This window comes from Sprattus sprattus (assembly GCF_963457725.1).
Source record: "Sprattus sprattus genome assembly, chromosome: 1".
Taxonomy (NCBI): domain Eukaryota; kingdom Metazoa; phylum Chordata; class Actinopteri; order Clupeiformes; family Clupeidae; genus Sprattus; species Sprattus sprattus.
Window position 1 is genome coordinate 72,351,277 of NC_137920.1, and position 19,716 is coordinate 72,370,992.

Consider the following 19,716-nt stretch of genomic DNA (forward strand, 5'->3'; position numbering starts at 1 on the left):
TCAGTCCCAAACAAAACTGCAGAGCTTGAGAATAATTCACTAGCAATGCTTCAGTCCTTTAAATCATATATATTCCTTTATATACATATATTAATATATTTAAATAAAACATGTATTTTTGCTTCTGTTATGTTGAATTGAAGTTAACCCAAGCACGTTAAATATGAATTTCCATTAGATGGCAGTAAAGCTCCTAAAGAGAAACTAAACTACACAAGAAGAAGAAAAGAGCCCTTGCCCCGGAAGCCGAAGAAGTGTTACATAAGTACTTCCTCGTCTAATCGCATCATTGGACGTGTGAAGTGCGTTGGTAAAGCAAGTGTGTTTGTAAGGAGTGTTGTTTGTTTGTACCAATTCGGAATAAGAGACTGGCTTCGTGTTAGCCATTTCTTTGAATACAGCTCAACTTTACGCTCAAATAGGTTGTAACTGTGTAGAGTTGACAAACTACTAGCAAGGTAACGTTACCTAGCTAGCCAGCTAGCTGAGTTACCAGATTCGCAAGGTAACGGGTAACTAAGCTAGCTAGTTAGCTAAACGAGTTTTCTTAACCATGGGTTCCTCCAAGAAACACAAGGAAAAGGACCGCGATAGAGATGCCGAGGAGCGACACCGTGAGCACAAAAAACACCGTCACAAGGACCGCGAGAGGGATAAGGAGCGGGACAGTACCCGAGACAAAGAGAAGAGAAAGCGGTCACGGTCGCGAGACAGAAGTAGCCGGGGGGCCGAGAAGGAAAGTCGCAGTAAAGGCGATAAAAGCACCGGAGAGCCGCGAGTAAAGAAAGAAAAAACAGATCCCGGATATGAGGAGACTACTGGTAAGGGTTTATTACCTGTTGGATGGCTAACTAATCTGCAGGTTGAGCCTACTTAAGTGACGAAAGGCAATGTTTGTTTACATCCAGCTCAGCCTATTGACCTGTTGTATGTGAAATGTTACACTGTCCTGTGTCCTCCTGTGATATTATTGTAGTCAAGCTGTACACTACAGGGAATGTTTTGAAAGAACTGACAGGCTGTTATCGTTTTAACATGTAACACTCTTTGGCTTTCAGAAATTGGACCACAGTCTGCAAGTGGTGATGCCTCCCTTAGTATTGAGGATACGAAGTAAGTGTCATTGATGGATAATATCTGTGTAACAATAAGATCCTTTTACTAAGCATAGTTTAAAAATATAAATGTTTGCAATGCAATATTTGTGTTTAATGTTTTAACCAAAAGTGTTTTTAATCAACAGCAAGTTGAGGGCCAAACTTGGCCTGAAGCCCCTTGATCTGAATGAAGCCAAGAAAGGTAAGGCCAGCTTGAGTAACATTGGGACTGCCATCAGGATTTGTTAATGAACAGCATAATACCTAGAAACAAGGGTTCAGTGTATAGAAACACAGTCATTGTTTTTGTCTGGGTTGTAGTTGATGTTGGCACTCTGAGATTAATTTGAATGAAGAGTGTGTTACAAATTAAATGCATTGTTATTGTTGTTATTATTATTGATGTGTTCTGTGTCCATTATCAGAGCTGGGCACCAAAGAGGATCCAAAGGTGGCGGAGACCATCAACCCCGTCACGATCAAAAAACAGAAGGAGATGAGGGAGAAACTGGCCGCCATGAAAGAGAAGCGCCTGCTCAATCAGAAGCTGGGGTAAGGAACGTCTTGAACAGGCACTCTGGGGTAGGAACACTGCTGTCGGCAAAGTCTGGAGAATGAAATTGTATTGACCAGGAAGTCTGAAATTGTGTTGGGGGAAGTCTGAAATATGGAATTCTTCTGCAGGAAATGTATTGCATCCAGTTTCAGGAGAGTCTGGGTTAGGGAAACCTATTTTAGCAAGTTTTGGGGTATGGAATCTTATTGTACAGGGAGTCTGTAATGCTGTTGGAGTCCGGGGTATGGAAGCCTGTTATAAGGGCAGTTTGGGGTATGGAAGTTTATTGTACAGGGAGTCTGGAAAGCAGTTGTCGTGGGAGTGTGGGGTATGGAAGCCTGTTTTTAGGGGATGTCTGGATTTGTCACAAAGTGAAATCAGGGGTCTGGAAGACTGGCCTACAGGAGTTCTAGGGACAGTCTTCAGTTCAGATGGGGATGATCAGTGACAGACATGCAACAGTGAAATTTCTCTTAGTCATATCTGGTGTAGTACCTAGATAATGTGCCACTTTCCCGTCATTCCTACATGCTCTTACATTTCATCTGTCTCCCACCTCTTCCCTTTCTCTCTTTCACTCCTCTTATCTTTGTGTTTTCCCCCTTGTTCTCGTCCCTTCTCCTCTCATCTCCTCTCTTTCACTCTCTCGTCCTGTATCTCCTTCCAGTAAGGTGAAGACTCTGGGAGAGGAGGAGCCCTGGCTGGATGACACAGCAGCCTGGGTGGAGAGGAGTCGCAAACTGACCAAGGAGAAGGAATTGGCGGAGAAGAGGGTGAGCCAAAGCTCTCTCCCCCCGGGTTCCTCCATCGTCCCTTAATTTGCAGCCTCTTGTTTTGCCATAGTTAATCTCTGCTGTGTGTGTGTGTGATCCTCCAGGCTAAGATGCTTCAGGAGATGGATGAGGAGTTTGGTGTGAGCAGTCTGGTGGAACAGGAGTTTGCTCATGACAAAATGGTTGGTCAACAGACACAAACTTCACAAGACTACTCTCTCGTTCTGTAAATTATGAAAAAATGAATAACACAATATTTTAATCTCTGTGATTGTTGTCCATCACTTAATCAAGCTTTTATCTTTTAAATTATTTATTTGTTAGTAATGTTTCACTAGGTCTTTATAAGGGTAGAATATGACTAATAATAATACTAGTCATTTTCCCACTGTATGCTTCGTTCTTGTAATTCACCATGATGATGATCATTTCTGTACATAAATTGATAAGTAATTCATCTTTCACTATGTGTTGAGATGAGTCTAAAAGCCAGAGTCCTAATGAATAACATGAAGTCTCCACTACATTCATTAAGTTTGTAATACCCTTTCTGCTTCTGTAGTCTGCATACACCTCCCGTGATCTCAGAGGCCTGACTGTCCAGCACAAGATTGATTCTTTTAAAGAGGGACAGACTGTCATCCTCACACTGGAAGACAAAGGTGTGTGTGTCTCTCTCTCTCTCTCTCACGCATGCACACACACACACAATGTAAAATTTTTTGCAGATACATACGCCATACAAATACAAATTTGTACATACGAAATGAGTGTATCTATAAATGTGATCCACACAGACTAACTTGTGTGTGTGTGCGCATTTGTGTGATCTAGGGGTGCTGGATGAAAAGGAAGACATCCTGGTGAATGTGAATATGGTTGACAAAGAGAGGGCTGACAAGAATGTGGAGCTGAAGAAGAAGAAGCCGGACTACAAGCCCTATGATGAGGAGGAGAGTGTGGATGACATGGCGACGGTGCGTTCTCCCTCAGGGAAGCACGTTATATAGTGCTCAGTGCTTTACATATGTAAAACTGCTTGACTTATAGGCTTATACTTATAGGCTTAAATGTTTCCATTATTAACATGTTCCCAGCATGCATTACATTAACATGCTTTTAGTCCTGAGGAGTTTCCTGTGGATTGTTATGGACTTGCAGAGAATATAGAAATGACAGCATAGAGCTTTATTAAATCACATGTTTACATGTTCAGTTGTTTACGCATACTCCTAACAGAAATTTGCGAAAGCATAGCTTGTGCTGTAGCACAGAGCACTTATGGGTTCTGAGAACAAAGGTGAAACAGACTGAAGTAATGGCATCATCCTGACCGTTTCCTTTCCCCCTTTTCTGCGTCTGCAGTTGAAGACCAAGAACATGCTTGAGAAGTACGACGAGGAGATCGACGGGGAGAAGAAGAAGGGCTTCAGGCTGAACGCTGTGGGCTGCGCCGAGGGAGAGAGGGAGCGCGAGCTGCAGGCCATCAGGGAGGCGCTCCGCAACGATGCCCAGACCCTGCAGATGCCAGCCCTCCAAATTGCATCAGAGTACTACACAGAGCAGGAGATGGTGAGCGCACGCACACACACACTCACACACACACTCTCTCACACACACACACACACACACTCTCTTTCACTCACACACTCTCTTTCACTCACACACTCTCTTTCACTCACACTCTCTCTTACACACACACTCTCTCTTACACACATCTCTCATCTCAGACACTCATTTCCTTTTCGATGTAACCACAGGTCGGCTTCAAGAAGACGAAGAAGAGGGTGAGGAAGATCAGGAAGAAGGAGAAGGCTGGGCCGTCTGATGAACTGCTGGACGACACACGCGTCACAGACTTCGGCTCCAGGTACAACACTCACACGCAGGCTTTTAGCCAGGCATGCGTCCGTGCGTCTTTTGGACGCACTGTTCTAAAATAATAAGAAATTGGACGCAGTACTTTTAGGCAGACGCCCTACAGACGCCTTAAGTTTTTCGTCCCGTTTCAGTCAGTCAAACTTTTTAAAACGTGTTCACAATAACTCACAACATTGTTCAAACGTTAATAAGCGTATTCACGTTGAAACACGTAAAACAACAGTCTGTTACCGCTATCAGGGGTGGGAACCGGCGGCTCGCGAGCCGCATGCAGCTCTCTGCCGGCTGACGTGTGGCTCGACTCCAGCTCGAGTGCTCACTGACTTTTCTTTTGGTGTACAGAATTTTCGTAAAATAAACATCTAATATGCATATTTTGCACGCAATATATTTGGAAATACAGACAAAAAGCTGTCCGATTTGAATGGGGTATTTATTCATGTATATTTTGTCATCACGCGATCTTGAGAGATGTCTTCAAGTAACGTTAATGTTCCAAACATGAAACATTCTAATGTGTACACCCAGTCTCAGAGAGTTACTAGCCAGACTAGCAGTAGCTGCTGAAAGAATGCCATGGATCCAGCAAAGCGTACAGCGAAACGAAAATATGAAGATGAACACCGCACGTTCTTGCCTGAATGTGAGGAATTATTTGCGGAGCAAAATGGAAAACCCCTCGGCTTAATATGTCAGACGTCACTATCGCATTTTAAAGCCTCAAACCTGGAGCGCCTTCTCTCCACACACAATGCTAACATAGAGCAAGCACAAGGTACATACTTTGAATTGAAACGTCAGTCAGAGAAACAGACTCGGCTTTTTGGGAAATTTACGAAGTACTCTGAAACGGTCACGTTGGCATCGTATCATTTGTCATGGAATATTGCTCGAGCAAAAAAAGTCATATAGTGAGGGAGAGTTTGAAAATTGAACAGAGGATATCTGACATTACCTATAATTAGCACCTATCTCAGCAGATGTCTTCAATATGTTTATTTTGTGCCATATTTTAAATCTACATGTGTTAATTTCTCTTCCTAAAACCCACTAGAGGACACTATTTAAAAGGTTATTTTTTTTAAAGGAGGCAACTGCTGTTATTAGGCTCTTATCCAGGCACAGTTTGTTTCTCTGCTTTGTTTAGATCACAGTCATTGCAGAGAAGGAGTCCTCACATAAATATGTGGAGGCAAAGGGTAGTAGCTGCTCCTAAGCTTTCTCTCCCAGGTCAGGGTGCTCCTGCTTCACACATATCCAAAACAAAATCTCAGCAGATGTCTTCAATATGTTTATGCCATATAATACATCTAAATTTGTTTATCTCTTCCTAAAACCCACTGGAGGACACTATTTAAAAGGTTATTTTCAAAATAATTCTTATGGGGGAGCATGCCCCCAGACCCTCCTAGTTTTGCAGGGTCACTGGGGCTACGCTGCGTTAGGTTCAATTACAAAATGGACCCCCCCCCCCTCAAAAAATCCTAGCTAAAAGCCTGCTCACACGTGCACACACATACAGACTCAGATACACATAAAGATGTGCACAAACACACACACACATAGGCACACAGACACCCTTAGATCTGCGCACGCACACAAATAAGAACACAAGTTTAAACCAGCAACTCAAAAATGGCCACGCATTTGAATCTTATGGAGGATTTTTGGAACTCAAAAATTAGGGCCCAGGTTGAAACTTTTTATAAAAGTTTCCCTTTAAATGTACAAAGTGATTACCTACACCCAAATAAATGCGCACACACACACACACTCACTCTCTCCACTGACGCTGTGTTTTCCTCTTCTCATCCCTCTCTCCTCTCTTTACCCTTTGTTTTCCCCCTCTCTTTCCTCTTTTCATCCCTCTCTCCTGTCTACCCCTCTCCCCCTCTCTTTCCTCTTCTCATCCCTCTCTCCTCTCTACCCCTTGTCCCTCTCTTTCCTCTTCTCATCCCTCTCTCCTCTCTCCCCCTCTCTTTCCTCTTCTCATCCCTCTCTCCTCTCTACCCCTTGTCCCTCTCTTTCCTCTTCTCATCCCTCTCTCCTCTCTACCCCTCTCTTTCCTCTTCTCATCCCTCTCTCCTCTCTACCCCTCTCTTTCCTCTGCTCATCCCTCTCTCCTCTCTACCCCTCTCTTTCCTCTTCTCATCCCTCTCCTCTCTACCCCTCTCTTTCCTCTTCCCATCCCTCTCTCCTCTCTACCCCTCTCTTTCCTCTTCCCATCCCTCTCTCCTCTCTACCCCTCTCTTTCCTCTTCCCATCCCTCTCTCCTCTCTACCCCTCTCTTTCCTCTGCTCATCCCTCTCTCCTCTCTACCCCTCTCTTTCCTCTTCTCATCCCTCTCTCCTCTCTACCCCTCTCTTTCCTCTTCCCATCCCTCTCCTCTCTACCCCTCTCTCCTGTCTACCCCTCTCTCCTCTCTACCCCTCTCTATCCTCTTCTCTTCCCTCTCAGGTCTCGTGGTCGTGGGCGGCACAAGATTGAGGAGGAAGCGGTGGAGCCTGTGGAAGAGGAGGAGCCTATGGAGGAGAAAAGCAGCAGCAGCAGCAGCCGATTGGCTGTGGATGTCCCAAAGCAGTCTGATGACATCAGAGTTGCAGACATGGACATGAGTGATGACGGTGAGTGCCGTGTCTGTCCATTGATGAGACACACACACACACACACACACATCTATGTGTCTTTAAAAGCATTGTTTTTAAATATTCTACAAATGACCTCTGAAGTTGAGGACAGTGGTACGTCAGGCAGGTCTGAATACGGCATGGATCATATCCCACTAGGGATGCAAATGATTAATCGACTTTAGATTAATTGTCGATTAAGAGGTTGCTCGATCAAAATGTATTAATCACGATTACTCGCTAGAGGGCGCTAGCGCGAGAGACCGGTTGAAAACGAAATGAAGCGAGCGAAAAGAAGTGCGGTGTGGGACCACTTCAACATTGTTAATTTAGGCAAAGAAGTCAAATGTTCTCTGTGTAATGCGGTATTGAAATACAATAGTTCCACTAGCTCACTCAGTTATCATTTGAACACCGTGCATGCTGCTGTCCTGCATGGCACCACCAGTTCACCTGGTCAACCTGAAATCACAGCTACACTGTATTATACCTTCTCTCGCTTACTGCCGCGATTTAAGGCTTAAAACTCAGGTTAGCTGTTAGCTCGTTAGCTGGCTAGCTCACCTTGCTATGAATGTGAATATCTCTGTCTACTCCCGCGCTAACGTGTGCCCGCGAGTTTGGCTCATGAGAGTTACTAAGTAAGTAAGTAAGAGTTGAGTTGGCTATTTAGCTTGATAGCGGACTAACTCACTCAGGCTTAATGATATTATATACCTAGCTCGTTAGCGGGCTAGCTTACCTTTGCCTGATGGCTTGCCATTAAGAATGTAACTACTCTATCCCTCACTACCGTGAGCGCGAGTTAAACTTCAGAGAGTTGTGTTGGCTATGTGTAGCCTAGATGCAGTTTCTTCATAATCTATAGGCTCAATAATATTGTGTTTGGCTCTCTATTTAATTTCTTCTATTCTTTTTTTTTTTATGCCTGTTTCAAATGCAAGAACTGAGCCAGTCTAGCCTGACGATGTCATACTCATGATTCTAGTCAGAATATGAGTCTGATACCGGACCTTTGGGCTGTGATTATGGGGCGTGTTTCAACGAACCAGGAAAGAAAATGCCTATTCGCTGAATTGGAGACCTAGAACCAATCAGAGCAACGTAGTAGCCTATTACCATCTGATAGATTAAACTTTTACCTGATCCCTAGGAAGGACGGCAAAAACATCTTTTCAATGACAAATGCCTTAATCGCGTTTCTCTGTTCCTCTTTCAGAATGTCTGTTGAGATATGCCTGCTCACGTTAATTAATTAGCATTAAGGCTACAAGCTACAGTTTATTTCGATGGGTTTTTTGTGTACACGTTAGCAATGATATAACAATAATGGTCTAGAGAACTTTAGTTAAGACAAACAAAACTCTGTAACATTCGTGTTGCACATGCACAACTAACCGAGTCAATGTAGACATTAAAAAGTCGTGTAGATAGCTTAATTCACATAAAATATTCCCCACTAAGCACCCGAGACGCGGCCATCTTGGTCGGAGTTCGAATCTACCGGTTAATTCAACTCAAGCGTTGGTATCTGTCCATCAACGTATAAAGCCCGCCCTGCCAATTTGATTGGTCCGGTTTGATCCTACCGATGAAACTCTCTCCCAATTAACCCAGAGCCAGACCAAATCTCCCTGACACATTTTTTTGTGGGCGGGGTTTGGGCTGGTATCCAGGCTAGAGCCAGTCCATAATTTATTTCTTTGTTTTAAATTAAAGAATGTATTTTGTTGTACCATAAAAAAACTTTTCTGCTTTCTTTTCCTAATGCATAATTACTTGAGGAATGTATAATAGAATAGAATAGAATTATCATAATGTAATGTAATATAATAACTCAACTATTTAGCTGATATTTGTAAAGGCCCTATTGAAGCACTGAAACTCAGGTGAAAAACGCCGCTTATCAATTAATCGAAAGTCGATCGATAAGATTATCAACTAATGATTAATGAATTAATCGATAATTTGCATCCCTATATCCCACCCATCAACCCTACTGGTGGTTCACGTTAACATGGCAGCTGCAGTTTAAGCAGATGGCCTTGACCACACTGCCCCAAGTTACAGAAATTGACCTGTATTTATTGACTGCAATGCACTGCTGTGGCCAATGAGCCCTGCTTGATATCTGTATTTATTGACTGCAATGCACTGCTGTGGCCAATGAGCCCTGCTTGATATCTGTATTTATTGACTGCAATGCACTGCTGTGGCCAATGAGCCCTGCTTGATATCTGTATTTATTGACTGCAATGCACTGCTGTGGCCAATGAGCCCTGCTTGATATCTGTGATTATTGACTGTAATGCACTGCTGTGGCCAATGAGCCCTGCTTGATATCTGTGATTATTGACTGTAATGCACTGCTGTGGCCAATGAGCCCTGCTTGATATCTGTGATTATTGACTGTAATGCACTGCTGTGGCCAATGAGCCCTGCTTGATATCTGTGATTATTGACTGTAATGCACTGCTGTGGCCAATGAGCCCTGCTTGATATCTGTGATTATTGACTGTAATGCACTGCTGTGGCCAATGAGCCCTGCTTGATATCTGTGATTATTGACTGTAATGCACTGCTGTGGCCAATGAGCCCTGCTTGATATCTGTGATTATTGACTGTAATGCACTGCTGTGGCCAATGAGCCCTGCTTGATATCTGTGATTATTGACTGTAATGCACTGCTGTGGCCAATGAGCCCTGCTTGATATCTGTGATTATTGACTGTAATGCACTGCTGTGGCCAATGAGCCCTGCTTGATATCTGTGATTATTGACTGTAATGCACTGCTGTGGCCAATGAGCCCTGCTTGATATCTGTGATTATTGACTGTAATACACTGCTGGGGCCAATGAGCCCTGCTTGATATCCTCTGGGACATGGCATTGCTGTACTGTAATGGATATTTTGTATTTGGAGATTCATTTTGTTTCCCCACTTTACCCCTCTCTCTTTTCCTATCCCCACTTTACCCCTCTCTCTTTTCCTATCCCCACTTTACCCCTCTCTCTTTTCCTATCCCCACTTTATCCCTCTCTCTTTTCCTATCCCCACTTTATCCCTCTCTCTTCTCCTATCCCCACTTTACCCCTCTCTCTTCTCCTACCCCCACTTTACCCCTCTCTCTTTTCCTATCCCCACTTTACCCTTCTCTCTTCTCCTACCCCCACGTCACCCCTCTCTCCTTTTCACTTCATCCCGTGTGTGTGTGTGTGTGTGTGTGTGTGTGTGTGTGTGTTCAGAGGGTGTTGCTCCATCTGAGCCGGTGGTGTTGGAGGAAGACGAGGCGGAGCAAGAGCTCCAGAAGCAGCTGGAGAAACAGAGGAAACTCAGACAGAAGCAGCAGCAGCAGCTGCTCAAAGACTCCGCAGAGAAGGTCAGCTCACACACACACACACACACACACACACACACCTGTTCATACTCATACGCAGCTATTTATAGATATACATACTCACATACAGATGTGGACAAATTCTCCTGCACACACAGACCCTGGTACATTATTTCCTGATTTGAGAATGTCAGCCTAGATCGGTCACTTGTCCTGTCCCGTCCATCTGTCTCACTCTGCATTTCCCTTTATTCTCTATCTCTTATCCTCCCTCTGTCTCATTCACTCTTCCTCCTTTTCTTTTTCTCTTCCCTCTCTCCCACCCTCCCTCTCTCGCCCTCTCTCTCGCCCTCTCTTTCTCTCGTTTCTCTCTCACCATCTCTTTTCTATCACCCTCTCTCTCTCTCTTTTCTCTCTCTCTCTCTCTCTCTCTCTCTCTCTCTCTCTCTCTGCAGGTGGTGGAGCAGCTGAAGGGTCGTGGCGGTCTGGAGGACGATGACCCTGAGTCCGTGAACATGAACATCGTGTTCAACGCCACCTCCGAGTTCTGCCGCACGCTGGGTGACATCCCCACCTACGGCCTCTCAGGCAACCGTGAAGACCAGGAGGACATCATGGTGAGGAAGGGAGCAGACTGCTCATCTTTGAGCACAGTAACATCCATGTCCTTTGTAGAAGTAAAGAGATGAACAGCAGTATTGGGGTGGAGTAAACCTTTTACTGTGTGTGTGTGTGTGTGTGTGTGTGTTTAAATATCTGTTGTGTGTGTGTGTGTTTAAATATCTGGTGTGTGTGTGTGTGTGTGTTTAAATATCTGTGTGTGTGTTCATGTGTGTGTTTCAGGACTTTGAGCAGGAGGCTGCGCGTGAGGGAGGAGGCGGTTCTGAGTCTGAGACGGACGAGAACATTGGCTGGAGCACCGTCAACCTAGACGAGGAGCAGAAGCAGGCTGACGTGAGTCACACCCCAGGACACTCACCTGTCAGATCTATTACCTGCTAGATCCCTCACCCACTAGATCCCTCACCTGTCAGATCTATTACCTGTCAGATCTATCTATACCTGCTAGATCCCTCACCTGTCAGATCTATTACCTGTCAGATCCCTCACCCACTAGATCCCTCACCTGTCAGATCCCTCACCTGCTAGATCCCTCACCTGATAGATCCCTCACCTGTCAGATCTATTACCTGTCAGATCCATCACCTACTAGATCACCTCCCTGTCAGATCTCACTCTCTCCTCCTGTCTGTCCTCACTCACTCTCTCCTCTCCTGTCTTCTGTCTCCTCACTCTCTCACACTCTCCTCTTTCTGTCTCTTTGTACCTTCCTACCCTATTCTCTAACTCACCAAATGCTTTCTCACGGTTTCTCTCCTCCTCCTCTCTCCCCTTCCTCATCCCTTCTTCCTGTCTTCTCCTCTCCTGTAGTTTGGTACAGCCTCCACCACTATCCTGGATGAGGAGCCCATTGTGAACTCTGGCCTGGCTGCTGCTTTGCATCTCTGCAAGAATAAAGGTGAGCTGAGTGGCCGTGATCCGTGCGTGTGCGCGTGCGTGCGTGTGTGCTGAGCCTCAGGTGTGCGTGTGTGTGTGCTGAGCCACAGGTGTGTGTGCGCTGAGCCACAGGTGTGTGTGTGTGTGTGTGTTTGTGTGTGTGTGTGTGCTGAGCCACAGGTGTGGATGGGTAAATGTGTGCAGTCACGTCACACTAGACATGCACACAGAACAACACGAAGCTGTCTGCTAGCTCTTCCTAAACACAAGCTTCTCTGCTTCTCTATATGTCTTATACTAATGTGTGTCTGAGTCATGATATTATGTGAGAATGCCTTTTGTTGTGTCTCTGAGTGATTGTGTTTTGTGTGTGAGTGATGTGTTTGTGTTGTGTCTGTGGGCGTCATGTCCTACAATTCCTTATATGAATTACTTGTGTTGTTGGGGTAATTGGAGATCTGAAAAGTGGTGTGTGTGTCCTTAATAATAATGGCGTTGTGTGTCTGGCAGGGTTGCTGGACACTCAGATGCAGAAGATGGCGAGGGTGAAGGCTCCACAAAAAATTATCATCAACCAGGATGACAACTACTGCATCGAGGACAAGATGTAAGTGTGTCTATGCATGCCTGCTTACAGCTAACTGACACTATGGACTGAGAAGGACCTCGTTTTTGTGTGTGTGTGTCTGTGAGTGTGAACTGCGGCGTAAGATTAAAAACACTTTTGTGGTCTTAAGCATCAGTGAGTAAGTCCCTTCATCCCTCTCTCCTCTGCCCCTCAGGATGATAGACGACAAGTACAGCCGTAGGGAGGAGTACCGCGGCTTCACACAGGAGTTCAAGGAGAAGGACGCCTATAAGCCCGACGTCAAGATCGAGTACGTGGACGAGTCTGGACGCAGGCTCACTCCCAAAGAGGTAATCGTCTATTTATTGATTGATTGATTTATTGAATAGGTTGGTGGGTCATGGCATCACTAGTCGTGTGAGTTGCTGTGCCTTTTCTGCTGTAGTTGTGTGGGTTGGTTCTGTACCTACTAGTCTAGTGGAATTGCCAGTAGTACTAGTGACTGTTTGTGTGTGTGTGTGTGTGTGTGTGTGTGTGTGTGTGTGTGGAAATGCCAGTAGTACTAGTGGAAATGCCTGTAGTACTAGTTTGTGTTTGTGTTTGTGAAGGATATTATGTACTGTGTGTGTCTGTAAGTGTGAGAGGTAGACTTACAGGTGTGTAAACCGCCTGTCCCCTCTTTCTCTCAGGCTTTCCGACAGCTGTCCCATCGTTTCCACGGGAAAGGCTCAGGGAAGATGAAGACGGAGAAGAGGATGAAGAAGCTGGAGGAAGAAGCTGTAAGTTGTGTGTGTGTGTGTGTGTGTGTGTGTGGCTGCCTGCCTGCCTGCCTGTAATGTACTGATGTTGTGGTTCTCTCTCGCTCATGCAGCTCCTGAAGAAGATGAGCAGCAGTGACACTCCTCTGGGTACTGTAGCTCTGCTGCAAGAGAAGCAGAAGTCCCAGAAGACGCCCTACATCGTACTGAGTGGCAGCGGCAAGAGCATGAACGCGTGAGTTTCACACACTCTCACCCATAGACTCTATGCACTTCAATTACTCTCCTTACTCATGCACTCTTTCACTCTCTCTCTGTCTTTATTTGAGATTCTTTTTTAGATCTTTGATCATGGTATTCTTCTCTGCCCATCATAAAACTGCTGTAACCAGCAAACTTGTATGTCATCTCACCTTTGCGCTCTCTTTTCCCCCACAGAAACACCATCACCAAGTAACCTCTGCCAGCTTTACAAGGAGACCACACCCTTGCATTCTCTGTCTTTCACACACACACACACACACACACACACTGACCCACACAGATGCACACACACTGACTGACACACACACACACACACACACTGAAGCACGCACACACACAAACACACTGACACACACAAACACAATGACACACACACACTAAGATCTGTTGCTTAACGTCAACCTGATTCAAAATTTTATGTACATAACTTTGTGTGAAGACACAGTAAGGCATTTTAAATGGTTAGTTAGTTGTACAGAACATGCAATTGTCACATCATTCAAATCATTGGCATTAGCTAAATTCGGCATGTGTTGTGCATCATCATTTGATTTCAATGCTGTATCTATATTCTTGATTTTGTTTGTTGGCTTTTCAGTTCAGTACTTAACTTTACAAAATAAAGTGCAGACCGTGGCTTTTCAAATGTCAGTGTTTTTGTTACTGTGTAGCTGATCAGGTTAACAGTGAACGCTTGTTTCATGTAGTTTTTTTTCGCTATTCACACAATTCCCTCTAACCAAGTTCATGCAATTGATAAACATCAACCTGACATTTCATGTATGGAAAATTGATGATGAAAAAATTGAAAAAATCATGGTAAAACTCTCAAGGGATTCTCATACTTTCAAGCGTATGTATAACACAAGTCATTAAATTTTTAAGATGGTTGTTATTTTTCAAAACGGCAGCTGTGACTGGTTTACTGGTTAGTAATTGCAACAAAATTGCAAAGCTTTATGATATAGACTACAGAATCATAACATCAAATCACCCTTTTTCATGCTGCTGAATTCAGATGGTAACTCTAAAATGATGCCTACTAGAAAGTTTCCTTCTGTTTAATAAGGCAAGATTGGTGATATTAGGTCTATACATGAAAATATAAACTGTCCAAATATATGGTCCAAATATGGTCATAGTAGGGCTGTGCAGTCTAAGGCAGCTTTTTTGCTCTCGCACACAGTCCTTCTTACATTTGCAGGAGACTCACCTCCTGAAGTTCATAGCTGGACTGCCCTGAATCTGGTAGGCATGTCAAGAGTGGTTCATAATGAACCTCATATAACTTTGACCAGCCCCATTTTCAGGATGAACCTAGCTCTGGTGTAGCTTACATTACATTTAGTCATTTAGCAGACGCTTTTATTCACACATATTTCATTCATATACACATTTCTTTTTTAATACTGCTGGCACACTGCACATCATCAGGAGCAATTAGGGGTTCAGTGTCTTGCTCAAGGACACTTCGCCAGGGAATCAAACTAGAAACTGTCTGATTACTAAACGATTTCTCTACCTCCTGTGCCACTGTCGCCCCAGTCCCAGCATTTGACCCCACACCTGATCTCCCTGGTAGACTGACCGTATAACAGGCCCCTTTAAGGCAGCAAAATGTTCAGAGCTGCTGCAGTGATTTGATAAGCCCTCCTGGTGTGAGACCTTTGAGGAAGGAGTCAGCTATCACCGCAGATGTGATGCCAGCTTGAATTAACGCTTCAACCTAACCACTTCCTTGCGACCAGTTCCCCAGCATTTTCAGTACTGCCTTCTCAATATCGGCCCACCAAAACATAACTACAATTTGTCCTCACCATATCTACCAGGCCACTTGAACTGGATTTGCTTCGCCAGGGAATACACAGACTGGTCAAATGTGATCACTGGAATTTGGCCAGGATTCAGGTGTTCCTCAGCTTTATGGATGGCATCAAGTGAATGCTTCATCATGGTATTTTAAAAAGTGAAACAGCCCAGTACATTTTCAAACTGACCTATAAAAAGACATGACATCTTAAATATTTGTAGCTAATGGCCCAGTCGCAATGCCATAAATACACTAATGTATATATTGTTGTGTCCAGCGAAATAATTACACTGCAAAAAAATAGCTACAGGTAGGTCAGTCAAAACATAGACACAACGATTAGCTCCCTTGTCAGAATTCCACTCGCTGATGGCCTGTGTAGAGAAGCGGTCGAGCTCGTTTCGGTTGCTGCACGAAAATGGTTAAATAGAGTTAATCCCCACTCCAGAGAGACATCAACCGCTACCAAGCGGTCCTACATTCGATGAAGCACCTACCTGGGACAGCAACCCAGGTTGCTCTTCCAAGTCTACCCCGGATTAGGATGTTAGCTGCAGCAGTACAGTTGTTGTTAGCCCAGCTACTAGCTTTTATGTGTGCAAATCAACTCGGTGTGACTGACAGATTGTCACACACGACATAGCAAGCACCTAAGTGAAAAGACTTATGTCCTTTACATAACATTATAACTGTGTACAACTTAAACACACTCTTATTCTCTCTCTTACCCTATAATCCCCACCTAATGCTTTCCCATGTTTCCTCTCCTCCCCTCCCCTCCTCTCTCTCTCTCTATCCTCATCCTTTCTTCCTCTCTCCTCCTCTCCTGTAGTTTGGTACAGCCTCCACCACTATCCTGGATGAGGAGTTCATTGTGAACTCTGGCCTGGCTGCTGCTTTGCATCTCTTCAAGAATAAAGGTGAACTGAGTGGCTGCTGATCAACAGGTGTGTGGGTAGTGTGTGTGGGGGGGGGGGAATGTGTGCTGAGCCACAGGTGTGTGTGTGCGCGGATGGGTAGATGAGTCAAGTCACGTCACACTAGACATGCACACAGCACATTACAGAGCTCTCTGGCTGCTAGCTCTTCCTAAACACAAGTTTCTCTGCTTCTCTATATATCTTGCACCTCTGTGTGTCTCTGTGAGTCATGATATTATGTGAGAATGCCTTTTGTTGTGTCTCTGGGAGATTGTGTTGTGTCTATGAGTGATGTGTTTGTGTTGTGTCTTTGGGTGTCATGTCCGTCAGTACTTTATCTTCTGTCCTCTAGAGGGCCCCTTTGGATTGGAATCACTTGGGCATGTACATAAGTGGCCTGAGAAGGACCTCGTGTGTGTGTGTGTGTGTGTGTGTGTGAAATGCTGGCTGTGGCGGAAGATTAAAAACACTTATGTGGTCTAAAGCTTCAGTGAGGGAGTGAAGTCCCTGTTTCCCACCCCTTTCTCTTTTTCATCCCTCTCTCCTCTGCCCCTCAGGATGATAGACGACAAGTACAGCCGTAGGGAGGAGTACTGCGGCATCACGCAGGAGTTCAAGGAGAAGGACGCCTATAAGCCCGACGTCAAGATCGAGTATGTGGATGAGTCTGGACGCAGGCTCACTCCCAAAGAGGTGATCGTCTATTTCTTGATTTATTCAATAGGTCGGTCGGTCATGGCATAACTAGTCGTGTGTTTTGCTGTGCCTAATCTGCTGTAGTTGTGTATGTTGGTTCTGTAACTACTAGTCTAGTGGAAATGCCAGTAGTACTAGTGACTGTTTGTGTTCTGTGTGTGTGTGTGTGTGCGTGTTGGTTCTGTACCTACTAGTGGACACACCAGTAGTACTAGTGTGTGTGTGTGTTTATATATAGATAGAAATAAAAACAAACAAGGCAATAATAGAAATGTGCAGAATGAAAAATGATTTAAGCAACCGTATTAGATACCAATTAATATTAATATAAATATACATATATATATATATATATATGAAGATTATGATTAGTAATAATGGCATCATTGTTATTATTATCATTATTATAACATTATATCTCAATATTATCATTATCAATAATATTAAGACCAAATACCAAAACTATGACTAGGTTCACTCTATGATACAGAGTGGAGTGTTTGGCCATTTGTACATTAGCATGAGTCCTTGTATCTCCAGTGAACCAAAATTTTGTTTCCAAGCCCACCATTACCATGTAACTTGTTTCCTTTATGTTTACAGAAGTAGGCTATATTATTATTGTAAGCCTAGAAAATGATGCTGTGGACAGAAAAGCTGTGTCTGGTCTTTAAGCGATAGACAACTTTGTGCTGGTGGGCTGATTAGCAGACATCTGAATGGAAACCACCTGTCAGATGGCAGACGCTTGCAGCTCTTGCATTTGCAGGCCTGGTGTTTTTTCTGCTGGTAGAAAAAAACCTACTTCCTGTGGTGTGTTATTTTTTTTTGCACATAATGTATCCCCGTTCCTTACTCACACAGTCACAGTCACAGTATAGTGAACCATGGACGCTACAGGGAGAATGAAAAGAATCCTTCTCTTGTTGCATGTTCTCTCCATGTCAGGTAAGGATTAAGTCCGTCTCTCTGTCTCTGTGAATGTGCCTTTGAAGTGGTAGACAAAGCTTTCTTTTTTTTTTTTTTTTTTACAGTATTACCCCTTTGGTAAGATTATTGCATTATGATTATGGCTGAGACTAGGGCTGAACGATTTGGGAAAATAATCTAATTGCGATTTTTCTCCAAAATATTGCGATTGCGATTCGATATGCGATTTTTTAAAATGTTATCCTCTTCTTTTCTCCAACAAAACGTACTGAATGATTTAAATATGACACAATATAAGATACATTTAGTGTATAATATTCTTTCCCACATTTTACATTTGTATTTAACTGCTCATTACAGAAACAAATCGGTGGCTTTGCCACTGTGCATTTAAGTTATTTAAACAAAGTCAAGTATAAACACAAGGCATGCACTTTTTAAATTGGCCTTATGCATTAATTGTACTTCAGGGTTAGGGTTAGGATTAGCAGTTTTACCTTAAAATAACAGCTTTGAAAATTGGGGCGCTACAATGACTTTTAATATGGAGAATCACCTCTGTGCCATAGCCATACCAGGGTCCGTAGGCAAATGACTGCGTTATGTAGGTGTGCCTGAAGCCGCCTGGTTTTTACTGTCTGCCTAACTAGTAAGTAGCTTATTTGCCGTCTTGTGTTGCACTTGCTTGATGTTTGACTGTGTTAGGACAGTTGTTGACTAACTAGTTGGTCATAGTGTCAAAGTAAGTACATTTCAAGATTTCGCTAGTTTGAGCCACTAGCATCTCGTTAGTGATTAGCAAGTGATCTGTTATGCTGTTTTAATCACTGTGTGCAAAATTTTCCATATTATAAAAAAAAAAAAAGTTATTTGTTTTTTTTTAATCGCGGTTTTTATTTAAGTTGCCGTTTGAAAATCGCGTCTCATCATATCGCGATTAAACCGCAAATGCAATTAATCGGTCAGCCCTAGCTGAGACAAATGAAAAGTGTCAAAAACCAACACATCAAAACAGAGACTTTTAAAGTAAAGAAAAGACAAAGCTACTATAGCTGCAAGCACTCATATGATTCAAAATCCAATTCATACACATATTAGGATAAGTCGACTGCACCACTGTTCATATGTTTACATTGGTAGGCATCATAACAAAGGGGCAACGGTCCACGGCCCTCGACCCACCCTGTCCAGGTGGTCCAGACTCTAAGTACTGAATCAGACACTAGAATTATCCTATAATCAGTCAGTTTATTTACAGTTATTAGCCATGATTCCACTATCGGCTAGTTCAGGACCAAATGTTTATTTATTTATTTTAAGCAAAAACAACATTAAAATTAGCTAGGCTACTCTCAAAATTGTGATTACAAAATGGCTGGTAAAAAAATTGGAGTGGCTGGTAGATTTTAGAAAACGTAGGAAGAAAATAACAATTTCCATCCCTGGCACTAGGCTACCATAAGACATGAGTATCTTATCTGCCAATGCCTCAAACCCAAACCAAATTAAATTCAGTTTAACAGGCAGACGTTTGCTTCCATGAAAAAGAGCTTTCAAGTAGCCTTACGAGAGCTGCCAGCATGGTTTTTAGTTATTTTGTTAATACAAAAATTCAGAATTGATAGTAAACTTGCTCATTTTTCTCTCAAATGCTCCCATTGCCTACATTAGGATGCAAAAACAATTTGAATTATGCTTCATTCTAACGCATCAATCTGACCGACACGTATCTATTCACGCCGGAAGGCCAAATTGCGACAAATCACCGTCCTGAGCCCGACCCCTCAGATACCCTTAAATAGGGGATGATGATTGTCTGGGAATTCCCCGCCCCTTCACTGCATTTCATTTGTTCAGTTAGTCTGGCCAACTCCTCAATGGAGGTCCACTTCACTCACGTAATTGGACACGCCTTTAACCAATCAGACCAACGATACAACGATCGGTAATAAAGCAAACACATCTTTTTTCTGTATGAATTGTTCCAGAGCAGGTTTCTGT

The 19,716-nt window shown here is 43.6% G+C and overlaps 1 protein-coding gene across 1 annotated transcript; it reads left to right on the forward strand.

The window, feature by feature from the left end:
- Positions 1-289: 289 nt before the first annotated feature.
- sart1 (spliceosome associated factor 1, recruiter of U4/U6.U5 tri-snRNP) lies at positions 290-13,984 on the forward strand. The gene is made up of 20 exons (XM_080852893.1): positions 290-821; positions 1,059-1,113; positions 1,244-1,299; positions 1,523-1,649; positions 2,321-2,426; positions 2,531-2,608; positions 2,989-3,088; positions 3,261-3,403; positions 3,792-3,998; positions 4,187-4,296; positions 6,765-6,931; positions 10,181-10,314; positions 10,728-10,889; positions 11,116-11,226; positions 11,704-11,791; positions 12,280-12,376; positions 12,552-12,687; positions 13,027-13,116; positions 13,209-13,330; positions 13,534-13,984. Exons 1-20 carry the CDS (start codon positions 554-556, stop codon positions 13,550-13,552), a joined length of 2,376 nt encoding a protein of 791 aa, XP_080709019.1. The 5' UTR covers positions 290-553; the 3' UTR covers positions 13,553-13,984.
- The last annotated feature ends 5,732 nt before the right edge of the window (positions 13,985-19,716 follow it).

What these genes read in the sequence shown, in the direction of transcription:
- sart1 (XM_080852893.1), top strand. Translation starts at nt 554, where the DNA reads ATGGGTTCCTCCAAGAAACACAAGGAAAAGGACCGCGATAGAGATGCC. An exon ending in AGTTTGCTCATGACAAAATG is followed by an intron (nt 2,609 to 2,988) that starts GTTGGTCAACAG and finishes CTGCTTCTGTAG; the next exon opens with TCTGCATACACCTCCCGTGA. An exon ending in AGGAGCAGAAGCAGGCTGAC is followed by an intron (nt 11,227 to 11,703) that starts GTGAGTCACACC and finishes CCTCTCCTGTAG; the next exon opens with TTTGGTACAGCCTCCACCAC.